General features: G+C 39.8%; 1 protein-coding gene across 1 annotated transcript; it reads left to right on the top strand.

Moving 5' to 3' along the window:
* Positions 1-434: 434 nt before the first annotated feature.
* On the top strand, positions 435-12513 carry marchf6 (E3 ubiquitin-protein ligase MARCHF6). The gene is made up of 25 exons (XM_004081242.5): positions 435-1269; positions 2492-2591; positions 3030-3103; positions 3272-3415; positions 4422-4494; positions 4575-4743; positions 4858-5032; positions 5220-5281; positions 5363-5395; positions 5480-5531; positions 5685-5743; positions 5833-5913; positions 6463-6531; positions 7338-7412; positions 8149-8283; positions 8422-8642; positions 8791-8928; positions 9466-9682; positions 9954-10023; positions 10166-10347; positions 10505-10639; positions 10734-10823; positions 10937-11069; positions 11823-11958; positions 12037-12513. The coding sequence occupies exons 1-25, from the start codon at positions 1251-1253 to the stop codon at positions 12122-12124; spliced, it is 2730 nt and encodes a 909-aa protein (XP_004081290.1). The 5' UTR covers positions 435-1250; the 3' UTR covers positions 12125-12513.
* The last annotated feature ends 1553 nt before the right edge of the window (positions 12514-14066 follow it).

Here is a 14066-nt window from a genome sequence, read left to right as displayed (position 1 = left end):
TGGGTACTGCAAGGGGCTCCATTTGTCATTATGAAAATGTCTACCCTTTTGTACATGGCACGGTTGGTGGTGAAAATGTCCTACATTTGGACTGGAAGGGCTGCGAGGGAGAATTTTTCATCTCGTCGGGCTTCAAACCGGCACCTCTCAGGGGCACAAAGCCACTTGGATGAGTTGTTAAAAAGTTTTTTGTTTCTTAAGTGTCACCCCTAAAAGCAACACCGTTTATTATTTTTGTATTCATTTAAACTAAAGTTATTTAAATAATGTTACGATGATACAAATAAATATAAGTCGTGTGATAAAAACAAAACTGTTAATCAAAATTATGCTACTTTTGTGTTAGTTAAGAAACTCATACCATAAACGCGAGAAGTGTACAGGCTTCACGGCTGTTTCTTGGACGCAGAATTCTGAGATGAAAGCTGGAACTCTCAGAGAATTGAGTAAATTCAGAACTCTTAGAATAAAGTCTGATATGTGAGAATAAAGTCAGAACTCATTGGAAAAAGTCAAAACTTTACTTTCTCTCCCTTCATCTCTTTTCGTATTGATTTCATTCAGCACATGCCTGCTTATTCTTAACTATTTTTTATAACTATTTTATTTAGAAGACAAACCGTTTAATTTGGATTATTTTAATTTATATTTTTGTCAATATTATTAAACTAAAACATCTGGCCAACATAGGTAAAGAAAAGTCAGATTTGGGGGCAAAGACCTTCAAAGAAATCAGGCATTTTTACATTAATATATTAAATAATAACAACGGCAGTCCTAAATGAGCATTTAAAGTTGTTTTTCTAGAATGATGGTTCTTTTCTCAAAACCACGTGACTCGTGTTGTAGAAATTTCTCTGTGATAAAAGCTGTCAAGTACAGCAGTTATGACAAGGTCTGGCAGCCTTGTTTGCGCATGCGTGTGGCAATGTAACAAGCAGCTAGCTATTTGTCGTCAGTCTTTCCTTTTGGCGAAACGGAAAATGTTAACAGCTCAGCTCTTTAGTGTGCAGTTTTAAATAAACAACAACTATCATAAAGTACATACGACGTGTTCATATGCCGATACAACCCGGGCACCAAGAACACGACGGAGACGGAGCTTTGGAAATCTCTGGGGAAACCATTTCATGATTGTTAATGCATCCGACCCATAGTTCTCTAGCTAGCATAACATAGCTAGCAAGGGTCGTGTCTGTCGTGGATGGGTTTACTGACAAAGGTTTCTTCGTCGGTGTTTATCGGATAACATGGATACTGCTGAAGAAGGTAGGCCCCGGCTTGCTTTCTTAATAAAATTGAAAGAGAATTAGCTTCGCCAGGACATCTCTGAATCCAGCCTGTTGGCCTGCTATGCATGTTTTCGCTGAAGTGACAACCAGTGGAGTAACATCATGTACGAAAGGGAGTCGTCTGTTAGGCGTTAAGGTTGTCTAGCTGTGTCTCATAAACGACTGACCTAACTTTAATTTTGTGCATTGACTGGAAAAACAGTATATGGTTAAGTGCAGAAACGACCCACATGTTGTCTGGGATGTCACCTTATGTATCCTTGAGATGAGTCATTTTAAGAAACTTTAAGTTAAGAGTGATATATAGTTTCGTTCAGTTAGTGACTGTAGCCTAAATGTTAACTTTTAATGTCTTTATTTTACACATTAAAAATGAATAACTTTATAAGACACGTGAAATAAAGGTTACATCTAAAAAATACATATTTTACATTTACCTAATTTGAAAATGTATTACAAAATAAGATCTTCCTGAACAGTGAATCTCAACTATTTAAGAACAATTCATTACTTGCTGCAATATTCAGATTTTCCTTAATTCAGATGAATCAACTCAATCCAGATTTAGATTTTTGGGTACCTTTGAAGCAAAAAAAAATAAGCCCTAGTAGACACAGTTAACAACACAATTACACTCAAATCCACCTGTTTGTTCGTTTGTTTATGAAGTGGATGGTTATTAGTGGTCTTATGTTTAGTTGGGAGAACTCAGAGATCTGTTGAGTGTCAGAGATACTGATAGATGTAATACCTTTCAGGATAGATGGGTTACCGCTTTGAGCTTCCATGCATAGGTTTCACCTTTTTTAAAACTAAGTTTAACCTTGCAAGGCAGCCAATATATATGTATGAATCCACATTGTTAGCTTATAAGTCATTACATCAAAAAATGGCAGATGTCCAGTATATATTAATGTTAGAAGGTCAGACTGCTACGTTTTAGGTAAACAGTAATCATGCACGTTAACTGAAAATTGTTTTGAATGACTTTTACAAAGATGAATCTATAGAAACTTCTCAAAAAGTGATTTACGGTTAACAACAAAATGTAATCTGTCCCTTAGTGGTTTTCTTACTCTTTTCCTGTCAATATAATTGTTTTCTTTTTCTTTTGATTGTCTTCCTATTAAGACTGTGAATTGAGAATCCTTCCTTGCATCTGCAGTGCTTGCTCACACGTAGTTTTTTTGTGAAATTAGCGGATATCTGTCGTGTGTGCCGTTCTGAGGGGACCCCGGACAAACCCCTGTACCACCCCTGTGTCTGCACTGGCAGTATCAAATTTATCCACCAGGAGTGGTAAGTGTGCTGCTGTGTTTAATGTCATTCTTTGTTTTGTTATATTTATGACCTTTTTTGTTCAATTCATTTCAAACAACTTTATTTATCTCCGAGGGGCAATTCTATTTTTTTAGGTGAAGAGAGTGGCTTTTACGCCACACAATACCAGATGGTATTTTGAATCTGCGGCACGACAGTGCAGAACTCTCTGGAATTAAAACTTAATTTTACAAATTTAGAGTGACATGAAATAACAGGCTTTATGACTATACAGTAGATATGATCGTACTCATCTATGTGGTTCTAACTTAGACTTACTCGACTTACTTCCCCAACAGAATGGCTCTTATGAGAAGTTTGCTGCTAGCATGAAAACTCCATGTAAAACATACAAGTAGCATTTTTTCCAAATCTGTTTTTTAGTTTATACCTTTTCAATTGTTTTTTTTTTAACAGTTTGGTCCAATGGCTGAAGCACAGCAGGAAAGAATACTGCGAATTATGCAAGCACAGATTTGCTTTTACGCCAAGTAAGTCTTTTCTATTCTTATGAAGTGGTGTTTTAGCTCCTTTTCTTATTTTTCAGTGGAGAGTAAGATGAAAGATTCATCTTGTTGATTCCTACGTTTTGTACAAATAAGCTGATATTGTTCAAATGAACTGATCTTCCTCTGATCTTCTTCATCTGTTCTCCTCAGTCTACTCTCCAGATATGCCCTCCCGTCTGCCCATTCAGGATATTTGTGCTGGCTTGCTGACCAGTGTGGGCACAGCCATTCGCTACTGGTTCCATTACACGCTGGTTGCCTTCGCTTGGCTCGGGGTGGTTCCTCTCACTGCATGTGAGTACAAAATAGTCCTAAAATTGTCTCCCCTAAATGTCGAGTTGCATTGCAGATGTCCCTTTCAACAAAATTAACTGGTTTTAATTATAAATAAGGTATGAAACAAAACAATTATTACTATATAAATCAAAATGAGATCAAGCAAGTTCTTGTTTTATTTACTAAAAATGAAGAAATGGACATTTAAAAAATATATATAGAAAAAATACAATAGAAATGTGATTATCTATACCACAATGTGTGTTATTTTTTTGTATTCATTAACTCATGTTAGACAAGTTTCGGTTGATATTGTGCAACCAGAGTCTGTTGGAAGACTTCTCCCCCTGTTTTTTCCTCAGTCGCTGCAGTTTATTTCAGCACTTGTCAGTTAAACCAGTGCAGAAAGCTAAAGCCTGTATGAGTGAAAAATCACTCCCCCCTGCAGAGCCACGCATGCAGGTCCAATGACGCCTGCGGTTTCCATAGAAACCCATCTAAAGTCATTTATTTGATCCAGGCAGGCGAATGAAGAGAGGCTGCAGCTCACTGACAGCACTGATCAGTTTTTACATTTTTCTCCAGCTTTATGATTATTTTACTCTTGGCGTGCCAGCTGACAGTTTTTGTATTTTTTTGTTGCTCCACAGTAAAACCTGTATTTGCTTGTATAAATTGTGTGAGAGTGAAAAAGCTGTGGGTTGGTAACACATTTCCTTAACATTATCTGACTTAAGATAGAAGTCTTTTATAAATAACATCTTTTATTTAAAATTGATAATTAATATTTTCCAGCTCTACTGTCTTTTCCTGACATGATATTTGTCAATTACATTGAACAACCAAAACGATATAAAATATTTTTGATTTTGAGAAACATTTGGAACGTCCTCATACACATAATTATGTTTATTAATAAAGCACAATAAACACACATGGTAAGATTTGTGCTTCTGGATCACTTTTCTTAAATGATTGGAACGTTTGTTGGTTTTAATGTGCTAAGAGATTCTTTGTCTTACAGGTCGCATCTATAAGTGTCTGTTTACCGGCTCTGTGAGCTCTCTCCTGACACTGCCTTTGGATATGCTTTCTACGTGAGTGCTAACACAAACGTTGTGCAGCTCTTGTCGGGTTTTTGTGCACGTTTGACGTCGTTCTTGGTGCGTTCCTGCAGAGAAAACCTCCTTGCAGACTGTCTACAGGGCTGCTTTGTTGTCACCTGCACGCTGTGTGCATTCATCAGTCTAGTGTGGCTCAGAGAGCAGATCGTCCACGGTGGCGCCCCTCAGTGGTTAGAACAGCACCAGCCACCACCTCCTAATCAAGCCAGACAAGCTAACGAGGTTTGACTGATCCCTATCCAACATCTTTTTGTTAGAACTCTGCAACTGTAATAAAAAAGTTGTGGCAGATACAGTTGTAAAATGAGCCGCCTGCGCGTGTGCCTTCTATCACAGCCACAGGGAGCTGCAGAGGATCCCCCTGCAGCCCAACCAGCCCCCGCTGAGCCCCCAGCCCAAAACGAAGCTGAACCTGAGCCTCCTGACGCCCCCCCAGATCAGGGAGAGGACCCTGACTTGGAGGAGGAAGGAGCGGCTGCTGAAGATGCAGATCCTAACAATGGAGCTCAAGGTGGATTCATTCAGCTTAACCTTCTAACATTGTAAACTAGACAACCTGTCAAAATGCTGCAATGACAGTTATCCTGCTTTATTGAAAAAAAGTGCCTCCATTAAAAAGCTTCTTAAAATGTTTAACAAACAGAGCAGTGCAATTGCTTCATTTTTTTCCGTGTGCTTCTGTTATTCATCTGCTGCAGATGACATGAACTGGAATGCCTTGGAGTGGGACAGAGCCGCAGAGGAGCTCACCTGGGAAAGGGTAACCTATAGTCATGTCATTCAAGTTGACACGTGTTTAGGCAACAAACAATAAAATGGAACATTTCATTTGCATTCTCAGATGCTTGGACTGGATGGCTCACTGGTGTTTCTGGTAAGTTTCAGTGCTTTTAAATGTTTGATGTTTCATCAAGTACAGTTGTAGTTCAAACCCTGGAGTCCTGTCTTTATTCTGTAGGAGCACGTCTTCTGGGTTGTGTCTCTCAACACACTCTTCATCTTGGTTTTTGGTGAGTTGACTTAACCAAAGATGAATCACGAGTGTTTCCAGTATTTTGGATTCTTGTCTTTCTTTCTAATTCTACTTTAACATGTGTTTTAAACTGTTTATCGTAGTTTGAACCCTGCATTTGTAAAGAAACGTTTTTTATTTTTCATTTTAGCATTTTGTCCTTACCACATCGGGCATTTCTCTGTTGTTGGCCTCGGCTTTGAAGAATACGTAAGAGATCATTAAAGCACTTCAACAGCCTCATGGAGGATAGGTTGTATCCTTTTGGCAACCTTTTAAACCTTTTAAATTTGTTTTAGGTTCAAGCATCCCACTTTGAAGGATTAATCACCACCATCGTAGGATACATTTTGCTGGCAATAACGCTCATCCTGTGTCATGTATCCTTTTGGGTTGATGCCCACCCAGAGAATGAACCTTTTTGTTTTTTGTTTTAAGTGACTTCTTTTTTTGGTCACTTGAATTGTTAATTTATAGAAAAATAAAGACATGATTTCAGTAAAAAAAAAAAAGAAAAAATCTAATTTAACAGCTATAGTTTAGTTTTACGCTTTTATTTTGAAAGGTAACTTGTAGTCAGTATTCTGTTAGCAAAAAAATTGAACAAATTCTAGAAACACGCCATCTGTATGTTCTTACTTGTAATATTCCATGAGAACAGTCTGTAGTGTCAGTCATTTGAGTCATCCTCATGATTTCAAATGTTTTACTCAGTCGAGTAAAAAGGAATCACTGTCTTAGTGAAACACATGTTTACAGTTACTATTTGTGCTAATTGTGGGTAAGTAAAAAATTCCCTTTGGAGTTTATAAAGTTAGACATTAAATCAAACTTATTGCACTAATACCCTTTTAGTTCTCCCACTTGTTCTCCTACCATAGCCTCTGTTCTAGCTTATGTGTAGATCTGGTCCTTAACAGCCGTTTCAGGGACTGGCTGCTCTGGTTAGGTTCCAGCGTTCCCGCCGTCTCCTTGGAGTCTGTTACATTGTTGTAAAGGTAACATTTGGAGACTACAGCAAATATTTAAATACAAAATGCTACTTTAAACACTAAATGGAATACTTAATCTCTTTGAAAAATGCCTGTGATTTCTCCAAGTAAGCTGTAGATATTTTAGACTTCAGATATTTTGGAAGTTTCTTATAGCTAAAATGTATTTTTATTTCTAATCCTGCCTTTTCAATCCATTTAAACACATGGAAAGCATCATATTTTTGTTGTGCGTACAGTGACAAAGGAAATTCTGATTCTGATTATAGTCTGGCATAATTTACACATCTGTTAGATTAAGTAATCTCAAACTGGCAGAAGAAAGTATTAGACTGAAGAATTCAGGGCTGATGGTTAAAAAAAGCTTCATTAACTCCCAACTCTACCAGGTATTATAGAGTTTTTGTTTTACTCTAGCTGCTAACTTCAGTTAGATAGGAGATTAGATTTGAATCGTTGAATCCCACTGACAGAATAAATATTAACCACAATAGCAAAGTTGAAAACCACTTCTAAAGAGAGTTTGAGAGTGTAGTATTATTCTGAAAAACTAAATGAAATGCTAGTTTACTAAACTAAAGTGCCAGGAAGTCAAAAAAGAAAATGCTAAATGAGGAAACAAAACCCAGTGCAGTAGCGGCCTGATAATTGTTAAATGAGTTAAATGGACTCTGAAATAAAGATGGGTTAGCATTCTCATATATATTTAACATAGATTTTCAGATTGCATAGTTTTAAGATGTAATTCTCTTTTTTTTTTTAACTCTCCTCCAACTGAAACGTTTTTATGAAAGTCGTTGTTTCTATTTCAGGTGTCTTTGCTGGTTGTTGTGGAGATTGGTGTTTTTCCTCTGATCTGCGGCTGGTGGCTGGACATCTGCTCTTTGGTAAAGCTTCACAGTTACATTTATTTCAGTACATTTACCATCTTCAACTTCACGTTGCTGTCAGTACAGACTCAATGCACTGTGTTGAATGCATTCAACTCTCTGGTCGTCTGTGTCACATTTCAGCGTGGATTTGTTCAATAATTTTCACAGCAGGAACTGAAATGCTAAAGCGAGCTCTGTGATAATCGTCTGAACAGGCTCTGAAACCTTCCCCCCATGATTGTCCAAAGCATGGATGTGTTATGGCATTTTTGTGCCCTTGTCTCTGGTTCAGTCCTGTCTGTAGGTAACTGGTGCTATCACAATTGAAGGAGCAGACTGTCTCAAATCTGATCCAAACCTCTGGACATTTCAGAGCTACCTGACAGTCTAAGTGCTGCACAAGCAAGAACACATTTTTTTTCATTTTGTTTGACAGTTATATGCCAACCGTTAAATGGAAATATCAGCTCCTTTTTTATTTTGTTTGCATTGAAAACACAGGTTTTAGGCATCAAATACACAGCGATATGAAAAGCCCCTTTAAAAAGACATTCCTTATTTGGCTTCTGGAGCATTCCCCAGAAAACCTAAACAGCTACTCCATCCTTCAGTGTGCTACACAGTTAGAAATACTAGGTTGTGTTTTGTCAATAAGTTAAATTTAAGCTTACTCTTTTTCTATTTTTGATGTTAGTCACTCTTCAAAATAAATTGATGTCATTTCTGTTGAACTTGCTTCTTTCTCCCTTAGGAAATGTTTGACGCCACCCTGAAAGACCGAGAAATGAGTTTCAAATCAGCGCCCGGCACCACCATGTTCCTGCACTGGCTCGTGGGGATGGTTTACGTCTTCTACTTTGCGTCTTTCATCCTCCTTCTAAGAGAGGTACAACAACATTCTGAAAAAAGAGAAAAAACCCTCGATTTTAGGCGAGCACAGCTTCCTGTCTTATGTTTCCGTCTGTTTTTAAAGAGAATCCCAATTGTTGCATTTCTCTAAATCCGCCTCTCCTGTTACCATCAGGTGCTGCGACCTGGAGTGCTGTGGTTTCTGAGAAATCTCAACGACCCGGATTTTAACCCGGTGCAGGAGATGATTCATTTGCCCATCTACAGACACCTGCGGAGGTTCATCCTCTCCGTGGTTGTTTTTGGCTCCATCGTGCTGCTGATGCTGTGGCTTCCCATTAAGCTGATAAAAGTGATGCTTCCCAACTTCCTCCCATACAACGTAATGCTCTACAGGTAACAAAGCTATAGTTCAATCTGTGCTCGTTTCCTAGTTAGAGGTTTTACTGAAAGGAAATTGATGATTTGATTAGGTATTATTTGTAAAAAAAAAAAAAAGAATAATAATAGATGAGCCTGACTGTTTATCCTTTTTTCTGTTTAGTGATGCGCCTGTCAGTGAGCTGTCTTTGGAGCTGCTTTTACTACAGGTCGTACTTCCTGCACTCCTGGAGCAAGGACACACTCGCCAGTGGCTCAAAGGCCTCGTCAGAGCCTGGACAGTCAGTGCTGGTTATTTGCTGTAAGTTCAAACAAAAAACTCTATCCTTAAAGACCCACTCTGATGAAAATGGTGTTTTGGGGGGCTTTTGGAGGGGGGATTTGTCTAATGATGAAGGACATATGAAGAAAATTTCGTGTAAATTGCATTTCTGAACTGTTCGGCCGGATTGCTTCAATATTGCCCGCCCTTTTCGTTGCACTGGTAGTGTTAGGTTGGGGATGTAAGGGAACTGTAAGCTACCAGAATAGTGTGTAGTAGAGAGTGTGTACACAGAGAACTCTCAGCTCTCTGCAAGGGGGGCAGGTTTGTTTGATCCTGCCCACAACTCGGAGGCAAATTTCTAATGAACTACTGCAGAAACCATGTTATAGAAATGTATTTTTTTGGGCTAAAACCTGCATAATCATAATTAAATGACCACTGGGGACGGGTTTAAAATAGCTGAAAAGATTATCCCATTGGGCCTTCATTTAACAACATCCCACTGACTTCCTGAGATTATTTTCCAATCTTAATGTTTTCTGTAAATGACGGTTCGCTCCTCCTTGTCTGCAGTGACCTTCATTCCTACCTTCTTGGCGAGCAGGAGGACAATGAAACCAACCAGCCTGTGAACAACAACAACAACCCTCCCCATGGTCAGCCAAATAACAATAACAACCCTCCCCCTGCGGTTGGTGAGGGGCTGCATGCAGCCCATCAGGCCATCCTCCAACAGGGGGGGCCAGTGGGCTTCCAGCCATACCACCGACCAGTCCGCTTCCCTTTCAGGGTGAGGCTACACCAAACACTGCTGCTGTTGAGTCTCTATACCAGGGGTGGGGAACTCAAGGGCCAGATTTAGTCTGCATGTCTACCTGTATTAGGTGTGTCTACCCAAAGTAGGAAATGTGGCCCTCAGTCCTACTTTAAACATAGGAAACATTTGTATCCAATGTTCCACATTTCCAAACTAGAATATTGTTAGCAGTCCTGATTTGACTTGTATAAAGGTCTCCTTTGTAGTTAGTGCTTTTATGAAAACAGTTTTGTGTTTTCCTCAGATTGTGCTGCTGATTGCATTCATGTGCATCACTCTACTCGTGGCCAGTCTGGTGTGTTTAACCCTCCCAGGTGAGCTGGAGCTAATCTTGCTTAGAATTGTCTATCCTGTGCTCAATAATTTTAGCAGCTCATGTGTGTTTTCACAGAGATGCTTGCCATTTTTCATGTTCTTCACGCTTTTATTGTTGTAATTTTTTTTGGTTTCTTTCAGTCTTTACAGGTCGTTGGCTCATGTCCTTCTGGATGGGAAATTCTAAAATCCACGAGCTGTACACGGCAGCATGTGGTCTGTATGTGTGCTGGCTTTCTATCCGTGGGGCCACTGTTCTGCTTGCCTGGATGCCACAGGGACGCACAGTGATTATGCGCAAAGTCCAAGAGTGGACAATGATGGTTGGTATCAGTTAGCAAACAGCAGCAAACTGTTTTCATAGCATTTGAACACGGTCATCTACAATAAATGTGTTGGTTGATGATCAGAGATTTCCTGCTGAAAATGTGAAACCAGGGAATCTGAATATTTAAATCTTTATGTCCACTGTACATCCAGATCCTGAAGACCGTTGTTGTGGCTCTCCTGGTTGCTGGAGTCATTCCCCTGTTACTTGGCCTGCTGTTTGAGCTGGTGATTGTGGCTCCTCTCAGAGTACCTCTGGACCAAACCCCCTTGTTTTATCCCTGGCAGGTAGGATCACAAGCATCTGTGCTTTTGTTCCGCCACCTGTCACCCACCAAGGCCTTGAAAAGTGTCTCAAATAAATGTATGCTATGATCGGCAGGACTGGGCTCTTGGAGTGCTTCATGCTAAAATCATAGCTGCCATCACTCTCATGGGTCCTCAGTGGTGGCTGAAGACTGTTATCGAGCAGGTATCTCGGCATAATGGGGGCTGACTCCCTGCTTTTGTTTTCCGTTCTGTTTTCCTTTAAGATTCCTGAAAGTCGCAGATTTCCCAAAATAGAATTTGTGACCCATTTTTCAGGTTTATGCAAATGGAATTCGCAACATTGATCTCCACTTCATCATCCGAAAACTGGCAGCTCCCGTCATCTCAGTGCTTCTGTTGTCCCTGTGTGTGCCGTATGTGATTGCTGCTGGGGTGGTTCCTGCTGTAGGTCAGTGCCCGAATGCATGCAGTTTCTTCATAGTGTACGTTTTTTTTTTTTTATTCACGCTGGTGTTCTGCAAAATACGGTCACAGCATTGTTTGAAGCGAGCGCTGATACCATTTCCAAACTGAGGTTTCCTTTAACGGGGAGTGTGGTGGACTCCAGAGGTTGTGTTCTACAGATTTGTGTCAAAACGTCTTTGCAAATTATCTTATTTTTTTAAGTAAACTAAAAAGGATCTTTGCTGCAAGAAATTGATTTAAGTGCCTCCTTTGAGCAAAAATGCAGTAAATAATTAAGGAAAAGAGGGCTGCTGCTTCATTTGTTATCTTTTTTAACAAAGCATCCTTTCACAAATCTTATAAATCAATCCCACAATACTTTGCAGCCTTAAAAACCTCCAGAGTTTGGGGGTGGAGAGGGTAAAAAAGCCCTGTCAGCATTTGTGTTCACACTGAACACTTGTGGGTTTTATTTCTTTAAACTTCAGTCGTTCACACAAAAGTTAAAAGCAGAACAAACCCTTTGGCTTTGGCAAACTCCTTAATAGGCAACACATGAGCTCGTCGCCCAAATAGTTGTTCCTCACAATGGTGGCAGCATTCCAAACAGTTAGACTTAAGAAACATTGTTGCAACAAAGAAACAGTTCAACAATCTCAAATTTCTTTACTGTTTGTTTTGTTTTATGTGTATTTTTATATAGAAAAAGAAAAGAGTGCTCCAGAATACACAGACACTGTAGGTTTGTTTCTTGCAGGAGTTGCCCCTGAGATGGAGATCCTCATGCAGAGAAGAATCTATCCATTCTTGTTGATGGTGGTGTCGCTCGTCGGCATCCTCTCCTTCCAGATTAGACAGTTTAAGCGTCTTTATGAACACATCAAGAATGACAAGTATGCATCTTTAAGCTTTACTCTCTGTGGTGGAAAGGGGAAATGTGTTTGAAATGTGTCATTTTTCTGTCACTACAGGTATCTGGTTGGTCAACGGCTTGTCAACTACGAACGGAAATCTGGCAGAGCACCATCGGCCCCACCCTCCAACCCTGTTCCAGAATAAACTTCTGTGTCCTGCGTTTCCACTTTTTTTTCCTGTTGTGTCTTTCCTGTCTTTTGATTTTGACGTCAGTCAGACGGTAATCCCTTCTGATTCTCCCATGGATCACGTCCGACGATCTGTGTCTTTCTATACAAATCTGCAAGGATCGTGAGTGTTATGGTCCTGATCATGGACCAGAGTAAATATTTCAAGGAGTGTGAGCAGGAAGGTTGAACTGTTTCATTTGAAGCCCAGTATTTTTTCTGTTATTCATGCTGCCTGATAATTGTACATGTGTAAATACTTTGAACACAAACTGGCTTAAAATCAAACACACGTGGATAAATGCAATGACCATTGTACATTTTAAAAATGGATGTATAATTTATTAAATCACAATGATGGTTTCAGTTTGTCATCCATGTGCATTGTTTATATGGAGATCCAATATCGTCCATAAAATGTGTACATTTGGATTAGACAATCTGTAATTTGGACATTCATTCAGATTAACTATTTCAATTAAAAAATAATGTATTTACTTTCGGCTTCTCCCTTCAGGGGTGGCTACAGCTAAGCATCCAGCGTATGCCCTTCGTACCTCTTGACTCTGAATGAGAATTGGATTGAGTAACCCCTCTTCCCTTGACTTCCAAACAGGAAGTGCCCGCTGGATCCTAGAACCCAAAATCCCATTGACTTCTATTGAGCAATTCACAGTAATTCCTCAGTTGTTCTGTTTGTCAGAGTAACCATATTTGCTCTGATACCTTTTTTTTTTTTTTACTGTAATGCAAGTTATTCATGTTATAAACTGGCCAATCAGATGCCCCAATTAAAGTAGGTGGTGCCTGCCTCCTGGCCCCCTTATCAAATGTTTGAAACAGTTGATTGACAGATTCTCCTGAGCTTATGTAAGTGATAAGGGTGTGGAGTCTTGCCAATCAGGAGTGAATTTGTTGGACGTCCAACAAATTCACTCCTGATTGGCAAGAGTGGTTGCCAAAGAAACAGACGGACTTGGACCAATCACTGCACCAACTCTGGCCGTGTTGAAGCGTCTGCCCTGAGACTGGAAGGTTGTGAGTTCAATTCCTTGCTTGAGTTATACCAAAGACTATAACAAATGGGACCCGATGCCTCCCTCCTTGACAATAAACATTTAAGGGTTGGATTGGGGAGTCACGCTGTTCCTGAGCACAGCTGTGTTTGCTACTCACTGGTCCTCCAAAGTTTGGGTCAAATGCAGATGTAGCCCCGAGAAGAAAAAAGAGGAGGATTAAACAAATTAATCCCATAAATGATCAATATTATTATTAATATTGATATTACAAAGTTACTAAAAGGAATATGTTTGAATAAGGCTAGAAGATGACACAGATTTAACCAGAAGGAAATGGGTTAAGTGTAAATAACAAGGTTATTGTTGTTTATTGAATGATGTTGATTATGGGTTTACTGTAAATAACAATGTTATTGTTGTTTATTGATTTGTTTTGGATTATGTAACCTCATCAGCGTCAGTTCACAGGACTATATCTTATTTTGAAGAAATGCGGAGTGTTCTGTGGAGTGTTCTTTGGTTTTGATTGGACTAAGCTGATTGGCTGAGGAGAGGATCGAAGAAAAAAGAAAAGAAAAAAGGTCTGGACGTGGAAGCACGCGGGGAGGTGGAGAAGAAGACGGGAAAAAAAATAAACTTTCTGCAGGCCAAAGTCAGGAGGAAAACTTGAGAGTGGTTTCCCGTGACAGAAAAGGTGACGGAAAGTTTCCCGTTTTGGAGTTTCTCACTTGAGCGTGAACCGGAGTCCACGGAGCGGAGCTGCAGCGCTGAGGACGTTGGATTTTCCCCGCGACGGACGACAGGTGCTGTGGAAGGGCGGAGCAACGGCTAAAGCTGCACGGAGAACGCAGGAAGGCTTTGCACGGAAGGCTAAGGAAGTCGGTGATTTTTTTTTCAGGC

The sequence above is a fragment of the Oryzias latipes genome, chromosome 20, assembly GCF_053564925.1.
Source record: "Oryzias latipes strain Hd-rR chromosome 20, Olatipes_Hd-rR_3.1".
NCBI lineage: Eukaryota > Metazoa > Chordata > Actinopteri > Beloniformes > Adrianichthyidae > Oryzias > Oryzias latipes.
This window is presented reverse-complemented; position numbering and strand designations above follow the sequence as displayed.